The sequence below is a fragment of the Oreochromis niloticus genome, linkage group LG5, assembly GCF_001858045.2.
Source record: "Oreochromis niloticus isolate F11D_XX linkage group LG5, O_niloticus_UMD_NMBU, whole genome shotgun sequence".
Lineage (NCBI taxonomy): Eukaryota > Metazoa > Chordata > Actinopteri > Cichliformes > Cichlidae > Oreochromis > Oreochromis niloticus.
Genome location: NC_031970.2, coordinates 10,471,910 through 10,492,640, shown reverse-complemented (window position 1 = coordinate 10,492,640; position 20,731 = coordinate 10,471,910). Strand labels below are relative to the sequence as shown.

The following is a 20,731-nucleotide window of genomic DNA, read 5'->3' as shown; positions in this document are numbered from 1 at the left end:
GTAGCTAGAGCAGACAAGGAAAGAGAGCAAAAACAGAGAGTGAGCGAGCGAGAGCGAGAGAAAGAAGCTTATTTCTGAACTAAATCTGTCTTTGAAATAACTATTTAAAGGATAAGGTTATGCATGGTGTTGAGTTATTAACAATCTGACAGGTGAGAGACAGTGTCTGTCCTCTTATGATCTGGATTTAAGAGGCCATCCTGTGTTGCTATTGTAATTGCAACTTTGGTGTTAACACTGAAGACAATGACATATCTTTGCTTCTCCCCTTCCACCAGCCACATACACCAACAAACAGACACACCCGTTAGCACATATTTATGCCCCCACCCCTCCACCCCCTTTTCATTCTTGGATGGCAGAGCTGACGGTTGGAGAGGCACAGCTGCCTGGAAGGTGGAGGCATGATTGATTGATGAAGTTTTGGTGCCCAGGGGATCCAATCATGTAATCAGTTTGTATTGATTGACTGTCCCCATTGAGAGACTGCTGAGGCTCCGCCGCCATGTGTGCAAGCAAAGCTTGGCACACATTCAAAATCTTCTGCAGTCAGATTTGATTTGGGTGGCGAGGTCACCTAAGTCCACGTGTTGGGATTCATGCAGGGAAGTCTGTCATAATCACACTGCAGACGTTCCAAACCGCTCCCACAATTCTCTGCTCCAATTCTTCATTATCTTGTATTTATTTAAATTATTATGATTGAGAAATTAATTCAGCTTTACTGTAATTGCATCACATGTTTAATGATCCAGTCTCCTTGGAATTTAAATGGGGCTTCCACCTGGGTTTGCATAGCTAATGAGATTTTTTCCCAGACTCTTGTTTCACATTTCTGACTTCTATTTCACTTGTCAAGTTAGCATCACTTTAGTGATGCAATGCACATCATTCCTTCACCAGCATTACAAAAGAGGGCTTTGTGAGTGCAAATAAAGGTATTTTTGTGAAATAGAAAATTGAAGGACAGCACTAAGGAGAAAGACAAACAAGACAATTTCTGTCTTTGTGACAAAATGATGAAAAATGAACACTTTCAATATATAACTAACATATAGTTATATTGAGAATAACAATGGCTTTTTCAGCTAAAAGCTCTTATTAAGATTGACAACTTCCATATCAGTGAGCCACTTTTTACAAAGACAGACCTGCTTATTTGTTTGCTTTACCGAAGCAGCACACCTTGTTTGTTGGTAGAGGTGGGAGGGGAGAATCGAAACCGCTTCACCGGTGGGCATCCGTTTTCTATGCTTGCATTTAATGAGCCCCAAAAGATTTCTCTCTGAAAGTCACTCCAAAGTCAAATTAAGGCTGAACTTGCTAAACACGTTTCAAAACTCAGATGCGTCACTGCTTTAACCTCAGGGGTGAATGTGGGTCAGAGGCGCAATAACCAGTTGGACTACTGAATGAGAAGCAGCTAATCTGTCTTTCCCTTTTCTTCCCCTCAGTCTCACCACAGGCTGTAAATGTACCTTGTCTTGGTGGCACTGGGTGAACACGCTAGCAAAACTATTGCAAAGCGCCACAAGTCTGGAATTTAAATGAAGGAGAATGAAATAAATGTAAAGCATCCACAGACTCTCCATCTCAAATACCCACACCTAATTTATTGTGTAAGCTTTCAAACACACATTGGGAAATCAGAGGTAACTGTTGAGGGAAAAACAAACTGTGACTAAGCTGTGAGACAGACATTTTTGAATTTGCTTACTTGCTGTCTGAGAGCTAGATAAGAAGATCAACATCAATTTCATCTTGGTGAAATCCACAGCTGTGATGTTTGGTGCCAAATGCTAGCTTATTATAAAGCCGGCGAGAACTGGCACTATTAGCCAAGCAACGTGAAAGGTGCTTTCAACTAAAGCCTACTTAAACATGTTTTTGGAACATAGGATAGAATATAGCATATAGAACTATAAAATCAACAGTTATGTACTGAGGTTAATTCCTGATCTACAGCTTAGCAGGTTGACTAATCTCTCAGATCTCTCAGGTTAAGTTTGTTTGGTGTTTAATGGTGTTTGAACAGCATTAAACCCTGAGAAAAATCCTTTCACTTGCTTTCTAAGTAGACACAGCTCTTTAATGTAACAACTGATGAACTGCTCTTTGATGACATCGCTGTACTGAATTAACAGAGATTAAATTGTTTTTGATCTCCTCATTTACAGTACCTACTACTTAAACATTTCCTTTGCATTTAATTTCAAGTTGTTCTTTTTCATTTACAAGTTAACAAGCTGTTTTGTCTGTCCTCTCACATAAGTACCTTTTTAGATAATGAGCTGATGTTCTAATGGACCGCTGGAAGGGAGGAGCATTTATTTACAACTGATTAGCCATTAACGAAGAACAAAGCGTTACTGGCTTGTATAGTTTGTATGGACCTTCATTACAGTTGTATACTCTGGAGAAATGCATTGATGGTTATTGCTTCACATTTTATTGAAGTCGTTACACTGCTGTGCACCAAATGGAGCCAAGAAAGGTTTCCTTTAGTTTTACAAGTTAAAGTGGAAAAACACACCAAACTTTACACATAACAGTGGGTGATCATAAAACTGAAAGCAAAAGCCATCCGCGCATATTTCTTATAAAGCTGACATTTAGTTTTCTTTTAACAAAACATAGAAAGCATACAAAATCTTACATAGTAGAGAAGAGTCCTAATTCTACAAATGTACAGTAACCATTCAGTTACTGTCTCTTCATCTCTGTGTTTGTCTATGCCTCTGCAGATCAGGGTGGACAGCCCTCTGGAAGGAGGAGTGCTGTACGAGACAGTGACTGTGATGAAGGATAGCAGTCCCATCCTCCGGGACATGGCCTTCTCCCTGGACAGGAACTCTCTCTATGTCATGTCTGGCAAGCAGGTGAGGAAACGCCCTCATGTTGGTGCTGCTGTCAAGAGAAACATTGGGAAAGCAGGATGATGCAGCAACAGATGAGGCTGTCCTTCAGCTGGAAGCCCACAGGTTCAAGCCCCTATGACAGCGAGTGTTCGGCATGCTGACATGTCCTTGAGTTAAACACAAGACGTGTAGCACGAAATTTAGAGTTTTAGTTGACAAGAAGCGTACAGCATGGAAGCATTTTTGAAAATCTAGTGGAAGCTGTTTTGAACAAACATATTAATAATAATCATTAGATTTGGACTGAGGGCCAAAACAAATAAATAATCCTTGTTTTTTTCAGGCTGTTGCAAAAAGAAATGTTCTGCACATTCTGTTAAGATTAGTATTTCTGCATGGAGCTTTGGAATCAGAAGTAAAACGGTTTCAAATCAAAAACATTAAACTATGCTAAATTATAAATTAATACTGTTTATTTGGAATTGAAGCAGAGGATTATGACTTATCCTTAAAACAATAATTCCCTTACATTCATGAACTGTACGTCTACAGAAGGGATTGTTAAATATGCAGACTGTGTGTAAGAGGATGGACAACTGCTCCAATTACTTATCCATGCGAATCGACTTACAGCGCATGCATCTTTTGTACGCAACACACACACACACACACACACACACACACACACACACACACACACCCCATACAAAACCAGTGGCTGCTTTTTTTTCTGTGTGGCTGTATTCCCCCTCATCTGCTCCTCACTTGGCCCAGCATCACAGAGGCGAGCAGTTGTTGTCGTTGTTGGACGATATTCTCTGCACTCATTGGAGATAAGAGTGAACAGTGGTAATCACTTTCAACTCCCATCAAGTGATTATTTTGGCACGCTGGCATGCCACTGTGAAATGGGATTAGGTTTCAGTGCAGCCAAAAAAAGAAAAAAAAAAGTCTCTACCACTGCTCTCGGTTGTCTTCTGACTGCTGGAATTTATTGAGCCAGAGTCACAGGACAGAAAGCCAAAGGGCAGTGGGACAATTGCAGTTGTGTCAGTTACATCAGAGTGGCTCTGACTCTTTTCTGAGAGCTTGAAAAACAGTCTGGAAATCTATAAAAGCGTCAAGTTTAAGACAACACATAATGTCATTTGAGGAAGAATAGAGACAGTCTTGTGTTGGGTGCCGTCTTCTAAAACAAATCAAGGCAGCTCTTCCTTCTGTGTGATAGACTGGAAGAGACAGGGCATAACTTATTGATGAGCTCTGGTCGTTCAAGGAGAGACACATGCTTCCTTCAAGGAGATAGCCAGCTATTCTCTTCACTCCGCCTTCAGTGACGCACAGTAACAGAGCAATAACCAAACCCTGCTTCGCCTGGCATTTTCTCTCAATATTAGAACAGCTTTGGCTTTGTAGCCTCCAGGAGCTTGAAACAGAGTAAAGCCTTCCGCTTTTTGTCTTCTTCTCCATCTTTGCTCAGCTTTCCCTTTAGACTTCCCCGTATCATGGGTAAGGAATCCACCAGGGAGAGGGCTTCACTCGCAGATTTCCCACATTTCCAGTAGATCCCAGAGATGAGAGATTTTCAGATTCCTGGGAGCCAAACAATACAGAAATGATGTGGAATGAGGAGCGAAGCACAGACAGATTTGGCTGAGATCAGCCGACCCTTGTGGAATAACAATGAGCCCCTCTGTCTCCTGCCGGGTGAAACATGCAGGGTTAGCATGATGATAAAGAGTGAGGATCGTGTGTACGTGTGTGGATGTGTGTGGATGTGTGTGGATGTGTGTGTTTTTGTGTACATCTGTGTCCTCACCAAAACACCCCTTGGAAGCCATTATTGATATGGAAAAAAATTCTTCACAGCAGTTAATCTTTTTTCTCACTGTATGCCTTTAGTTTGATCATTTCTAAGAATAGAAATGCTCAGAATCCAAACACACTAAAACCTCACTGAATGTCACTCCAGTCTGTGAAGTCATGGCTAAGGCTTTAAACCTAAAAGAAGAAGGGGGGGGGGGGCTGCAGGGTTTTTCCAGAGCAATCTTTCAAAGTGCCACTCTGTGAAATGTAAAATCATTGCTTGAAATCCAACCCAACCATTTCTTTGTTTACCTGTGCCTATCTATTAACCCTTACCTGTATGTGAGAGCACAGTGTACCACCATTTCCCAGCCTATTTTGTGGGACCTTCCCCCAAAACTCAGATGGGCTGAAACCCGCCTTTACCGACACACCTATCATGGTCCATATGTGTTCATTTGAATTGTTTCTAAACTGCATGGATATTCACCAGCAGCCACATGGTACATCTTTCTCTGTTTGTGGACAGATGTTGTCATGGCAATTTAAACAAGAAATATGGATCTAAGATTGTTTATATTTATGGCATCCTTATTTTTTTTCTTTTGGTTTAGTTTGCATTCATACTACTGTAACACTTCCAGAGTTTGCAGCTGTTTATCAGCACTTATCCACTAATGAACTCAGGTGTTGCTGCACTGTTAACACAGGCTGGTAGGAGCCGTGTCTTGTGAAGTGAATGTGCTGTGCTGGTGATTTATTACTTCTTCTGGCAAAATCAGCCTCTCACTAATCTGTAACCTCATTTATTTATTGCATTATTATGAAATCGTATTATTCTTAATTAATCAGAGTTACTCTGTCATCTAAATATACAACCTGACAACTACTGAGTACCTTTTGAGTTACAAATTATTCTGTTGTGGAATCACAGCAGCAAGGGTGATGAAAAGGCCAAGAGAGTTTCAAACAGAAACCTCTCTCTAAAGGTGTTGTTGCTTAAACTAACGTAACGTGTTTTTAGTGTTTACAGCTGATAAAGTGAAGAAATTAAATTCAACAGAAATCTGCATTACAATGTTAATACAGACTTTATTTTTTCATATCCTGAAATCTTTTGAAATTGTTTGCACAACACATATTCATACTTTTATATTTATGATTTAATGTAGCACAATTTTTGAAACAGCTATAGTCATACTGTAAAAGGCTGGAAAGGTGTTGGATATGCGGTGAAATGCAATGCGATCATGATATAGTCATGTGATGGCTGTGGATTTTTCCAAAGCAGACTGAGGATATAGGATGACAGCATCACAGAGGTCTAAAAGCCTGAATGTTCATGCGACAGCATTCGTAAAGTTTCAATAAATCCGGATGAAAGTGTTACAGAGATAGTGAATTGGTCAGATAATAAGGTCGAGCATTAGTGTAAGGCCATCCCAGATGTTGGGAGACGATAAAGATTTTCCCAAAGCTAGAAAAGTGGATGTGATCATCAGCCGATTCTACCATGATACAACGCTCAAAAGCAGTCAGAATGAGATTTTGCCTCTGGGGAAAAGGGGCATATTTATTGGTTTTCTGTGATTGCTTGAAATGAGGAAATACCACGAAAAAACACAAGGCAAACAAGAGCTTGATGAGAAATACTAAAACTCCGTCTAGTTATGAATGATTTATGAGGATCTACAGCACGCTGAACATGAACTGAGAAGTTGTGCTTAATTTAAGCAAACACAATTGTAGACATACATTATAAAGGACACACAGATACTTTATGTTCTCATATGAACATTGCACAGATTTTCATTTCTTAGCCATATTCCAAGATGAACAGGTATCTACTTGAGACGTATTCAGTATTCAGCAACAAAGAAAATTCAAATCCCATACAAATTTACTGGTGTGGAAATACATATTCTTAAGTTGTTGCGGTCGGTGATCTCCACCAGTGCTCTCTTCTCGTAATTTTTCCAGCTTATTTTTTTATAACTAAAAATATCTGAATTTCGCCCTCCTGTTTCAGCTCCTTGTTTAGCCAACTCGGAACCAGTGACCATGTCTTGATTTCCCCCTTGGACTGCCTCATTCTGTTTATCTGTGGGTGTTCAGGCCACTACAAAAAATATGAATATTTAAATAAACAACAGCATTAGCTTGTGCTTTCACCTGCAGTATTACCATGGCTGGTATTGTGTCTGCGCTTTTTTATGGTAAAATATGCTCCATGAGACAACTACTGTAGCAAGAACTACACAAAGATCATTTTCCAGTACTTCTGCAGATGTTACTACATGTGTCAGTAACTTTAGATCAATTTTGTCAATGCAATAGAGTCACAACCATTCAAAATATTAGGGGTGTGCAGCTGAGCTCAAAATGAAGGAAGAGTGTGAAGATGGGTTTGTTCTGACCAATGGTTACAGAGAAATGGCTTCATCATGGCACTGTGTTGTTTCTGTGTTGGTGCTATAGATGATAAATTAAACATGGGTATAGCCACCAATCTGAGAAGTGTCTCAAAACCTGGATTCTTTTTAATGACCAGCAAAGGATGACTACTACAGAAAGATCTCAGATTCCATAAAAGTCCATGAGAAAATGACTCCTGGTGACTCATTGTGTACTCTTGAGAAACGTTAGTCCCATTTAGAGTCAAATAGAGTGTAAGCAGAGTATGCTTTAGGGTGTGGGTACTTTGTGATTAATAAGCTGCTTCTATAGGAGTCTGCAGCATGCTGTTTTGCTCAGTCAGATGCACATACCGCTCGCTGTTATGGTACAGCGTGTGATTAGTTCTATGCAGAGTTTTGCAGATGCAGATCTACATGTTTTAGTGCTGTCTACACATTACAAAGCTTAGTGGGATTGGTGCTGTTGTTTGTTGGCACTGCAGACATAAAAATCATTATAAGTAAATTGACAACCGAGCGTGGAAACGAATTGAAGATGTTAACTGCAGCCAGTGTTTTTGCTTGTCATCTGTGCTTCTTTGAATTCTGTTGTTTGTTTTACACGACTGCCTTTTTATGGTGAACTATGGTTGTTGCCTTTCCTGTTCATGGCAACTTTTCACCCAAACTGATTTTTATTAATGCAGTTTCAACATATTGTACCAGATTTATCTAGATACATTTGAAAACTATGAAATGTTGAGCAAGGTGTTCCAATTAGTATCTTTGATTTTCTATTTTATGTCAAGCTGTTATGAGTGGCTTAAGTGTGCAACAAAACACGAGTCCATGTGATTTCACTTGTATGTATGTATTTAACATGTAAATTAGTAAGTCAGTTGTGTAGCGTTTTTCCTTTTATGCTTGCCGTCAAATTGTCAAACCCAACCCTGGTGTCAGCCAGCTGGCTGGGCCTTTTACAACTCCACCCATGGGACACATGACCTAAAAAGACAAAGTGACAGGAGGGTCACCGCAAAGTGATCTTGAATGAAATCCTATTTCGTTGTCTTGTTATGACCATCAAAGTGGACTTTATGTAACTGATATTTCTGAGGCTTGCTGTATTTATCATTTTATTATGCGCAACACAACATGAGGGGTGGTGCAATGGAGACCTTCTGAATAGATGCATATCATGTAACTGTAATAGTGTAATTCGGCCAGTGACCATTGTTGTGTTGTAACTTTCCTTTGTGCCTGCATCTCAAATATTCCTGTTTATATATATACACACACACACTCAGTACAGACACACACACACACACACGACATATTGTTTGATCTTATTTGGATTCAACTCAGTAAGACCGTGCTCAGGTCAGTTCCACTAAATGAATCAACCCTGATGTGCGGTGCAGGCTTCACATCTGATTCTCAGAACAGACAGTAGAAAACAGAAGATCCATAGCTCTCCCCTTGTAAAGGTCACACCGCAGACCAACTTTGTTAACTTAGATGAGCTTCAGTCTACAACAATTCATGGATTATTTCTACTGCGTCAGATATGTACTTAGAGCCCTCAGCTCCACCCGTGCTGCAAAATAATTTTGTTAATGGAATGCACCGAATGGATTCTGAACTGCTGGAAAAAAGGGAGAAAGTTATTTCGAAGGGAGCAGCAGATAATCCATTTTGCCAACACAGACCTGAGAGAGCACCCACTTATGCTATCAAGAGCACCGGAGACACTCTAATCCATAATCCACTCTTCATTTGTGATTGCTTACATCAGGAAATTGCTTGCATCATATGTCCAGACCCAGAATAATAACAAAGTATAAAATAGCTGGGCTCAGGCTGCGGCTCTAACTGGTTTTGTATGCAGGGGTGGTGCAAACGCAACAGCAGCTAATGGAGAGCTTATGCTTTGCCAGACATTCATGCATGGAAGTGGTGCTAGAAGTAGAGTGTGTGGCAGTCTGTCTGTTAGAATGCGTTTGTGTCTGCGCAGATGTGGAAAATAGTACGGACCTATATAATATGGCTACAGTGTAATATACTTTATTGGTGTGTAAGAAAATCCTTTATCAAAGGTTATTAAAAAAAAAGTTAAAAATGAAGATTGCTGCAAAACTGCTTCTCAGATTTTGGTGTCATTTCAAGTCCTTTCTGAGAAGAAAATCTGGCAATTCTTCATGTGGGTAAAAACCACAATACTGCATACTGCAAATTTGTGTCTGCAGCTAGAAAGAGAATTTTTTTTTTTTCTTTTGGGATATTTTAGAGTGTGAGCTCTGACGAGGCTTCCTTATAGTGAAAAATAGGCAAAATGATGAAATGGGCTTTGCTCACTCATCATCAGCTGCTTATTATTTCGTCAGTGTTTTATTTGCATGCCTTTGTTGGCCTTATTTCCACTCCGTGACATCAGTATAGTTGATGCACAGGTTGATGGTTTTTGGACAAAATTCTATTTAATACACCGTCTACCCAGTTTAGACGTGTCAATTCGTTTTATTATTCCGGATTATTGGTCAGTGCTTTTGAATTACTTTATTATCATTTTATTTAGATGTCCCACTATGTATGAAATATGATTCTAAAAGAATATATGTGGCACCTCTAAGCAAATTTCGGTAGCCACATCTATAACAAGTTTCAGAGGATAGTTTGTATAAGAGCAACGTTTGCAAATTTCTGTATGACTATTTGGGTGTCCAGGTGGCCTGGTGGTTTGGGACACTTACACTTATTTCCGGGTTCAGTTCTGGCCAGAAAGCTAATAATGCATGCATGTTATTTTTGCTCACCATTTTTCTATGTTTCCTGTCTGGATGTCCACTGAAGATTACACAGTGTAGGCACAAATGTACCACATTTATCTTAAAAATGTAACATTAATTGTAATGAACTAAACATCTAAATTGGACGATACGTTCATGAACATTACAGTGGCTCCTACTCGATTCAGCACTCTTTACAGATATAAAAAAAGATGTTAAAAATATTGCAACAGAACAACACGAGAATTTATGGCTTTGTTTTTTTTACATTTTTTGAGCTGTTAAACTGTTCCTCTTGTTTAGGTGGCTCAAGTTCCTGTGGAGGCCTGTGAGCAGTACAGTACATGTGCTGAGTGTCTGAGCTCTGGTGACCCCCACTGTGGCTGGTGCGTCCTGTATAACATGTAAGTCTGCTCACTTTATCTTCTCTCACGATCCCAATCTCTCATCATAGCCGAGGGATTTAAAAGCACAAAATTACTGTATGTAGTCACATGATTTGTTGAGTTTAATATAACACAGTTATTGTACTCCATGGAGTTTGCCATTATCAACAGCTGGCAGGATGAATATAAAGCCAGGAAGTGGTTGCTGGACAGTGTGATCCCTCCTAAATAGCGCTATTTGGGACAGCAGAAACTGCATGCCCACCAGATTTTATTGTCTGTTGCACAAGAGGAAAAGGGGTGTTTAATGGAGGAGGGAGGGATTAGCCTTACAGCCACAGCAGGTGTACCAGCTGCACCTCTACATACCCGGGGAACATTTTGGACCTGACAGAGCAGGCTTATCTCCTCCATCTTAATTATCTGACCCCAGGTTAGCTTGCATAATACCTCGATATGGAGCAAAGGGGATTCAGAAGATTAAAACCCTGTGTTTCTGAACCAGCCGTCGTGTTGAATCTGACCTCAGCCAGGGATTTACTGCTGTCATCATATGACGTCGTCATTTCAGACTGCAATATCTTGATGGTGATCAGCATTATTTAAATTGCAGCTCTCTGCTTTATCAAACTGGGTGGAAAGAAGGGAAAAAAATAGGCTTTTTAAAATCTAAATTACTTCATTAAACAGTTGTTTTTTTTCTCCCTGAGTACTGACTTTGTCTGAAAGTCCCATTAAACTGTTTATTTAAATTAATGCCTTACACTTATCAGTGAGTAGATAGGCTGCTGTTCCCTCAAGTAACCCAAAGTGAATCATGATCTCTCACACTGCAGAATGAGACTACTTTGTTTTTCTGTCTATTAAATCCAGATTGGGGTCTTTTTCAGCTGCCTGAATGACTCTCTCAGTGTGTCACATACACTGCTTTCAGGATCTCAGTTTCCTACCCCTGGCAGGGTGAACCAAAGAACCTATCTAACAGAGTGTGTGTGGGGGGGCGTTTCTGAGCATGCAAAGAGCCTGAAGGAAAAGCGAACAAATGGTTCCATCAGACAAAACACGGTGGATAAAAGAGGGAAAAATAAAAGGCAATGAAAGACGGTCAGAGATGAAAGCCGTTTTTTTTCAGGAGCACTTCATCTGATGAGCGGTCAGAAGGTGACCGTCTACGCTGCTGTGCTGCGGTCCGCCTCAAGGAGCCGAGCCAGCAACAGCTGTCACCACGTTTCCAATGCACCTTTATATCGTGTTGTAATTACAGCAGAGGCCTCAGTGCTCTTTGAGCTCTCTCAGGAGGTGCCACCCCCTCAACAGCCTCTGAGAGTGGATTAAGTACCTTCTCCCCTTGCTGCATGTGTTACATGTTAAAAAGAAAGAGATGATGGTGTACAGTCAAAATGCTCTCTGGATTTGCTTTCATAGTTCAACTTTACAGCACAGATACGCTTTATTAATTCTTTTAAATGGTGTTTGCGTAGAAGTACAGCATACAAACCGTACAGTCTGATAGATTCTCTCTGAGAGAAACTGCTATAATGCCTCTATAAAAGATGGTAGTATCGATATAATCTCTACATCAAATCCTACATTTCTAAAGCTGGCCCAAAAAAAAAGATTTAAAGGTCCTTTCCACTTCTTGCCATTACTTAAAATATCTTTTTACTTTGCACTTCTCTCTTACGGGATTATTCTAAGGTCACAGTATGCTGCCAGCCCTTTCACTTTTACTTTTAATTGCCTGTTGGAGTCTGGGAGTTAAAGCTATTCTTCTATTGCTCAGTAATTTCCTCTGCGCAAAAAAAGCAAAGTGAAATGTTATAGAGACAACCAGCATCTTAAAGTCATTTATAGGAAATAACAAGTAGCAATCTTAACAAGCACAATCCAAAGTTACGGATAATTTAAAAAGTAATTGGACACAATTGGAAATACTTTTAAATGCTATATAAAACTTAATTCATATTAACGTGATCTATATCTGCTATATATTATATAATATAAATGAAAAAGCAGATATGGATGGCTAAAGGTTTTATACAAACTTGGATTTAGCGAAAGTAGCAGCACCAGTTCTATGAATGGGAATTGGAGAGAGCTGGGTGATACAACAGAGAGGAGAAAGGTAGATATATTGTGTGCAGAAGACCAGGTGGAAGGGAAGCAAGGCCAGGAGCATTGGGAGTGGATTCAAGCTTTTTTATCATAGGAGAAATGGGGCTAATGAGGTCATCTTGAATGAATAGTGTTGTGGAAGTGAAGAAAGTGTCAGACAGGATCATGAGTTTGAAGCTGGAAATCGAACAGGTGATGTTGAATGTTCTCAGTGCCTATGCCCCACAGGTTGGATGTCAGTTAGAAGAGAAATTCTGGAGTAAGTTGAATGAAGTGGTAGAGAGTGTCCCCAGGGGGAGAGATTGGTGATTGGTGCAGACTTCAATGAACATGTAGTTGAAGGGAACAAAGGTGATGAGGAGGTGTTGGGTAGCTATGGTGTTAAGACAGGAGAGAAATGCAGAAGGAAAGATGATAGAAATAGTTGTGGTGAACACGTACAACAATAAGAGGGAGGAACACAAGGTGACATTAAAGAGTTGAGGGAGCTTCACATGGGTAAACTGGATTAAATGCTGGAAGCTGAAGAAGGAAGAAAGTTGAGTTCAGGAAGGAGTTGAGACAGGCTCTGGTGGGTAAGGAAGATTTGTCAGATGACCAGGAAAGAGCAGCTGTAGTGCTGAGGCAAACAGTCAAGAAGGTGTTTGGTGTGTCCAACAGACTCGGTGGTAGAATGAGAAAGTGCAGAAAAGAAAGAGAGTGGTTAGCAAAGAAAATGTGGGACAGTCAGAAAGGCTGAAGAAAGTAGATAGGAGTACTAAGTGGCTAGGCATATGGCAAAGAGAGAGGTGTCAAAGGAAAAGTTGTATGTGAGGATAGATATTAAGGAAGGAAAAAGGATTTGCATCGATTGACTTAGTTGAGAGACTGAGCTGGAAAGGATGTGCATCAGGTTAGGGTGATCACGGACAAAAAGGGAAATGTAACAAGAAAAGAGAGTGTTTAGAGATGTTGGAACCAGTACTTTGAATGTCGACAATGTCAAAGATGAAGATGTAGAAGATGAATGAATGTAGAAAATGACAGCAAGAGGGAGGGAGTTGGAAGAAAGTTAGGAAGGAAGTACAGAGGATTAGTAAGGAGGAAGTGAGAGCAGCTTTGAAGAGGACGATGAGAGGAAAGGCAGTTGCAGTCCAAGCAGTCCAGATGACATACCTGTGAATCTACAGAGATTTCTAGGAAGGAGGGCAGTGGACTTTTTGACCAGTTTATTTAACACTATCATAGAGAGGGAGAGGATGGCTGAGGAATGAAGAAGAAGTGTACAGGTACTGATTTTCAAGGAAAAAAAGATGATGTGCAGAGCTATACTAACAACAGATGAATAAAGATGATGAGCCTTACCATGAGCATATGGGAAAGAGTTGTTGAAGCTAGGCCAAGAAGAGAGTTAATAACCAGTAGCAGCAGTATGGCAGAATGGCCGAGAGAGAGCACTAAAGATAGAATGTTTGGATTGAGAGTGTTGATGGACAACTATGAGAAGGCCAGAACAAGTTGCACTGTGCTTTTGTGGCTCTAGAGAAAGAATATAATAGGGTGCCAAGAGAGGAACTGTGGTAGTGCTTGAGGAAGTCAGAAGTAGCAGAGAACTATTCGAGGGTGGTTCAGGACATGGATGAGGAATGTGAAACAGTGGTGAGTTGTGAGGATTTTTATGTGAGAGAGATTGTGTTTAGAGGCAAAATCACAAAAAATATAATTGCCCAAAAACTGTATATATCTCTTTTCTGCCTTCACTGAGCAGTTAAAGTACTTTGGCACTATAACCCAAATTTGCCCATTCACTTTAAGCACTTTTTATCTGTCAAACACACTCATGTGCTGATGGATGCTTCAGGCGCCGATTGGGAATCAGTATCTTGCAGATCGCAGGAGCTGTGGTACAAATCACTGACCCTCTGATTGGTATATAATTAACTCTACCTTCTGAGCCGCAGCAGCCTGGTCCTTTAGGAGTAAAGTGCTGATTGACCAACAGTAACATATAAAACTCAGTGAGATTCAACACTAAGCTCGACATTATTTAATACATTTTTACCTAGAACTTTCTGTTCCTCCACAGGTGTTCGAGAAGAGATCGGTGTCAACGGGCAGACGAAGCCTTCCATTTTGCGACAGACATTGACCGCTGTGTGAAGGTTATTGCTCACCCAGACAGCATCGCTGTATCAGCACATAGTGTCCCTGTGAGTCTGCTTATCATTCCGCCAATCACTGCAATGCCACTCCACTCACAATGCCAGTGTTTATGAGCAATCAGCAGGAGTATCCTTGCTCATCCACATGTACAGTAAGAATAAGCCTGGGAGAGAAGATTAGTTTTGTGAGATGTGAATTGAGACAGAAGGTCCCTGTAGGGCATCCACTATATTTACTTTGGTTTAAAAACATGTATTATGAGATGGGAGACAAATGTGAACGGGGGAGAGTTGTTATTGTAGCGTACTCTGTCTGCCCCTCTGATGCATCAGCCAAAAGGTTGATTACATTTTCTGAAAGCTCTATTTAGCTGCTCTTTGTCCAGTAGCCAAGAGCACAGAAGACATTAGGAGGTAAAAAACATTATCTTAAAAGGACTCGTGGGACATTTGAGGAAATGTACTTGTTTGTTTTATTCTTGAGGAATATAGGAGATGATCAACATCACTTGTGGGTAAATGTGCAGCTGGAGCCAGAAGCTGGTTACCTTAGCATAAAAACTGGAAAACGCCCAGTCAATAAAAATGCCATACATAAATCTCACTGAAACAAATCTTGAATAAGTCCAGCTTTTTTCCTTCTATATGCAGTCTTAGTGTTAAGTTACAAACTAACCATCTATCTGGGCATTTACTATACTGGTACAACAGAAGAATCTGTCTTTGCATCTAACTGTAGGCAAGAAAGAAAAAAAAATGTGTTTGTGTGTGTGCGTATTTCCAAAATTGGCATATTCTCAAACTAAATGTGATAAAATATACAGCTGAATCTGTTATATATTGCTGATGTCGCACTGTCACACTGTTCCCCACCACTGTAAGTGTAGCAGTGTCTTAAATCTTTCCTGTCTGCTTTCTTTTAGCTTCTACTTGAGGTGAACAATGTTCCAGACCTTTCTGCTGGTATTACTTGTTCATTTGGCCAGCAGGCTGAATTGGAGGGTCATGTGAAGGGGAACAGGGTTATGTGTCTTTCCCCAGCCGGAAAAGATGTTCCCCAGATACCAGAGGGACAAGGTGAGCTCAGATATCAGTGTATGTTGTAGATATGTAAACAAATAAATAAAAAATAAAGTTATGTACCACAGTAAACAGCTATAACCGATATTTAATGATGCCAATGTCAGATGTAAGGATTAATGTATCAATATTCTAGACTCTAACAAAAAGAGTCTGCTTTAAAGATTGGCTCCCTTGCAGTTTTTGTTTAGCCAAAGAGTGTGGAGAGTACCAAGGAGCTGTAGAATTTCCTCTGAGCATTTAAAGTAATCCTTCAATTGAAGTTTCTGACAGAAGGTTTTCTCATGACAACAGCAATATGCCCTTCCAGGAATGCAGACACCAGGTGGCTCCTTACAGGAATGTGATAAAAGCATTAACTTTTTTTTTGCCTCACTTTGACCTTCTCTTTTCACTCATTGTTTTCATTCTTTCACCCATCCTTTTTGTCTCTCTCTCATCAACTCTCTTACATGTTTTTCCACTCCCTCTCGCTTTCCCTTCGCTCACCACGCTGTGTCTGCTTCCCTCTCTTTAAGACTGGGCTGGGGTAGAGCTTCGTCTGAATTCAAAGGAGACGGGTCAAATGGTCGCCAGCACGGAGGTGAAATTCTACAACTGCAGCACACATAAAATGTGAGTTCAGCTGCTCCTGCACCCACCATCCACCCCACCCCGCCCCACGTCTTTGATTTGTTCAATAGATGGAAGAGCACGACTTAATTTAGAGCAATGATGTACTGATGCTCCCAACCCTACTTAAGATCAGCCTGTTAGATAACCTTTGAGTTCAATTTATCTGTCAGGTTTAATTTAAATCAACATGATGCATTTGCCATGGCCTGTTTGTTTCGACTCTGGTTTAACTAGCAGTTTGTGGGCTTACTGGTTGAAGCTTTAAGTATCAGTTAACTATCATTGTCTGCAGCACACTCCTGTGAATTCAATACCCAATTCAATACTGTTCCACTCATCCTAGAAAATGTTTTAGGTCTATGAACTGGTATCCAATACAGCAAAAAATTATTAAAGCTGAAGCATTCATGATATACATCATGTACTAACTGCAGAGGATTTACCAGTAAGATCACAGTAAATTTGTCATTTATGACCCCCTGTCTTTGGACAAAAGACCCAGAGTTTACAACAAGGATTAAAGACTGCAGCAAAACATGACAGGAGGACAGACCCTCGTTCTGCTCTCTGACAGAATCAGCAGTGTTTGGATCAGCCTTTTTGAATTACTGCTTTAACACTAGTTGATCAGAAAATATTTTGACAGTTATTCATCGTTTATTTTCTATTCCTTTTTTCAAGCAAAAAAAACTTCAATCATTCTGAGGGTGCAGCTTTCTCAGTGTGGATTTCCTGCTTTCCTCTGTTTCATATCAAAGTACTTCTGAGTTTTGAACTGTTGGCGGTACAAAATAAGAGACAAAGGCACAACAAACTAAACAATTAATAGAAAGAATAATTGTTAGATTAAACAGTAATAAACTACAATTGTTTGTTGCAGCCTTTATACATATTAACACCTGGAAACGGCTTCACTCTAGACCAGCAGTCCCTGACGGCTGCTTAAATAGATAAGTACTAGATTCACACACCCCCTTTTGACTTTATCCCAAGGGGCCTTGCCAGAGAATTGTGTTTGCCTCCAATATTAGACATAAGATATTTTATATTTTTAGCCTTGCTCTGATGCTTGAGGGTAAGTAAAATAATTTAAAAGTACATTATTTAAATGTCATCCAATATAAGCCTACTAACTGGGCAGGGACACAGTTTTGACTTTGAGCCATTATGCAAATGTCTGCTGTATTTATCATAACAGTAAAATATGACAAGAGTCTTTCTTTGTGAATAACAATTACAAGCACTGCTACAAATGTGGATCTTATTAGGATGAAAGCCAATTAGCAGCATTTGTCAGCTTTAAAAGAAGTTAGCAAACACTTTATAAGTTTTCACAGCAACATTAACAAAACTCCAAATAAGGAAAATTTAATTAATTACTTTAAAGAACTTAAACATACAACGTGTGCTTTTTAAAAATCTACTTCAAGTGAGTCACACAGCATGAGCCAACACATGCTTTTTTTAAGGTGTTACTGAGATTTTAATTGATGTGCTTAAACATAGGCTTCACTTAACTGAACAGTGAATTACGCCCAGCCATGAGTGACAAAAGCTAGCCTCTGTGTCCACTTTGGGAGGAAACATTTGACTGATGGAGTATTCATAGTAAACCCAGAAAATTAGCCCACATGCCACTTATTCACAATGCTCTTTGACTGTGACATAAATGCTGCAATATAACCATATTAAGCCATTAGAAGAAAACAGTTGGAAGCTCATCACATCCGCCCCACACCAGTACGGCCTCCATTAGCTGCGGGGTGACCCTGTGTACTCCTGTGATTAATATTTCAGACCAAACACACTCCTAACCCAGCACCTCTTTCTCCCTCTCTACCTCCGCTACCACCATCACCTCAGCACCACATCACCCTCCATAATTAATTATCCAGTGTTTGCAGCACCCTGCCAGTCCAGCTCTATTAATGCACAACCCCCCGAATTTCTTTCTAACACATACCCACAAGCACACATTTTTATGTCCATACTGGCCCTGGGCAGCTAATTAATATCAAATTTTAATGAAGCTGCTCTACATTTATTGGCATTTGTAACTCACGATGAGCTGCAGTGTTGGAGCTCCACTAGTGTTTTTATAGTTTTCTCATGGCTGCATCTCATTCAGTAGCACAATTTAGGATTAACAGGCTGTGATAATGCATGGATCCTCTTCCTACACTCTGGTAGAACTTAATTAGAGGCAGGAAAGTCAACAACCTCCCCAACAGGAAAAGAGGACAGACCCTAATCAGAATCTTCACAATTGCTTTATTGGTTTATGAACAGCTGTGTATCGTTCATCTCTGCTGTATTAGCACTGCTTCCATGTTTGTTGACCAAAATGTGATTAAATCTCGTTGGATAGAATCCACAACTTTAATCCACAACTGACCGCTTGTTGTAGGTGACTGAATCCAAGCCAGAGCTGTTGCACAATTCTACCCATCAAACATTCGGTTACTTTCCATCCTGATTTTGTACACATCCTGAGATAGAAGATTGGCATACTCTTAACTGCAAACAACATAATAAAATGAAAAGCTGTAGTAGTCAAAATTAGATGTAACAAGGACACTGTGTCCTTGATACTAGTGTACATGATGTTTTTTATTACTAGAATGAGTGCTTATAATTGCTTTAACTAACAGTGACATGTGAACTGTTTCTCTCCTATCAGTATTTCAAGCTGAAGGTAATGCTTTGTCACGCACAAAGAAAAAAAAAACTACATTCATGCTGCCTGAGGACATCTTCATAAAAGAGAGTGTCAAGATAAATTCAGCACAATCCTTCATTAGTCTCCCGTCTGCAGTCCTTTAAGAAGTCTGAGAAAGGGAAGATGCAGATGATGGGCAGGGTTTACAATCTGTGTAAATGCGGTAGTGTTGTGTGGCACACTTAGTGAACAGTCTGTCATAATGTGTTCATTTTGTCCTGCAGGTGTCTGTCCTGTGTAAACAGCACTTTTCGCTGTCACTGGTGTAAATACCGCAACCTGTGCACACACGACCCAAGCAGCTGTTCTTTCCAGGAGGGCAGAGTCAATGCCTCAGAGGTACTTTCATAGAAATACTAGAGCAGATTGAAGTCTTGCTTTTGGGAACACAATTTTTCTGATGATATATGACACTTTTGCCTTAAAGGCAGAAATCCAAGTAAATAAAAACACATTCTCTGCAAAGAATCATTAGGATTAAAACCTTACAGCCACACCAGCGGCCTTGCAAAGCCATACGGGGAGAAGGATGGTTCGATCAGCACCCTAACATGCTCATTTTAGCAAATATCATCTTGCACTTTTTGCATAATAACGGCCAGCACTAAGCACATTAGCAACTAAAGAGAATTAGATTAGTTTTCCACGTGTTTAGTCATAAACCAAAGTGCTATTCACATTAAAAAACAGATAAAAGCTGTAGATGACAGAATTAAAAAATTAGTGAATACTTTTTTTTCATAGTGAATACTTTGAATCATTTTTTCTCAAATGTCATGATAATTAGTCTTTCAGGAACTTTTGTATAAATATGTATACAAATGTTTTTGCCAATCCATCCTGGAGGATGTTAGATATTTTATCTGATTAGAGGAAATTATGTACTACTAGTGATATTAGAAGAAAACTCAGAGGTTTACCAAAGACTGTGTTATCCTTACTAATCATGCCGCAGTTTAATGGCAGTTAGTCAATGTGTTGTGAAAATATTTCAGCAAAGAGCCACCTGTCCATACAACTCCTAGTAATAATACAGATAAATAAATGCCTAATAGAGTAGAAACAGGGTTGTACTTGATATGTGAACGTAAACAGGTGAGATTTGAATTCTGGAATATAGTCTAGTTGATATAGCTGAAGAGGTAGTGAGGTCCTACAGTCATATATCAACTTTACTGTAGAAAAATGATGCACCATGTGAATGCAAAGTCTATTTGGATTAGTGATTTCTTTGCCCCACTAATCCCCGAGTCATATTACAGATTCATATGGATTATGTCATATTAGGCTACATACAACAAACAAACAGATGTACATGCAAACCAACATAGACTAGTGTACAGAAACTATAATGTGTGTGTTTTAGATACACAGCTCAATCTGTCATGAAGAAGCTAACTTTGAAAATATCATAAATGCTACCTGTTTAATATTGAGGCAGTTGATACGTGTTTACTGTGAAAAGTAAAATTGCAGTTCTTTGTATGTTCCTTTCACAGGCATGTCCTCAGCTTCTTAACTCTGGAGAAATTCTCATTCCGGCTGGTGAGGTTCGACCCATTACCCTGAGGGCTCGGAACCTTCCTCAGCCACAGTCGGGCCAGCGGGGCTATGAGTGTGTGGTGAATGTGCAGGGTGTCAGCCACCGTGTCACGGCGCTCCGCTTCAACAGCACCAGTGTGCAGTGCCAGAACAGCTCGGTATGACCTCAAACACTCCCAGCGGGAGTCTCACAGCTGTCAAATGAGGCAGACAGCTTGGATGCTGTGTAGGCAAGGTACATAGGGTATATCAGCATCAGTGAATACTGCCTGAAGTGTCAAGCACAC

The 20,731-nt window shown here is 40.0% G+C and overlaps 1 protein-coding gene across 2 annotated transcripts in view; it reads left to right on the top strand.

The window, feature by feature from the left end:
• LOC100702838 (plexin-A2) overlaps positions 1-20,731 on the top strand; it is a 77,936-nt gene that overhangs the window by 29,281 nt on the left and 27,924 nt on the right. For both annotated transcript variants that reach the window (XM_013276603.3, XM_025907133.1), the window contains 7 exons: positions 2,745-2,879; positions 10,150-10,250; positions 14,413-14,536; positions 15,412-15,565; positions 16,087-16,183; positions 19,127-19,241; positions 20,402-20,602. In XM_013276603.3, the coding sequence (XP_013132057.2) occupies positions 2,745-2,879; positions 10,150-10,250; positions 14,413-14,536; positions 15,412-15,565; positions 16,087-16,183; positions 19,127-19,241; positions 20,402-20,602 (927 nt within the window). The remainder of the gene's footprint in view (positions 1-2,744; positions 2,880-10,149; positions 10,251-14,412; positions 14,537-15,411; positions 15,566-16,086; positions 16,184-19,126; positions 19,242-20,401; positions 20,603-20,731) is intronic.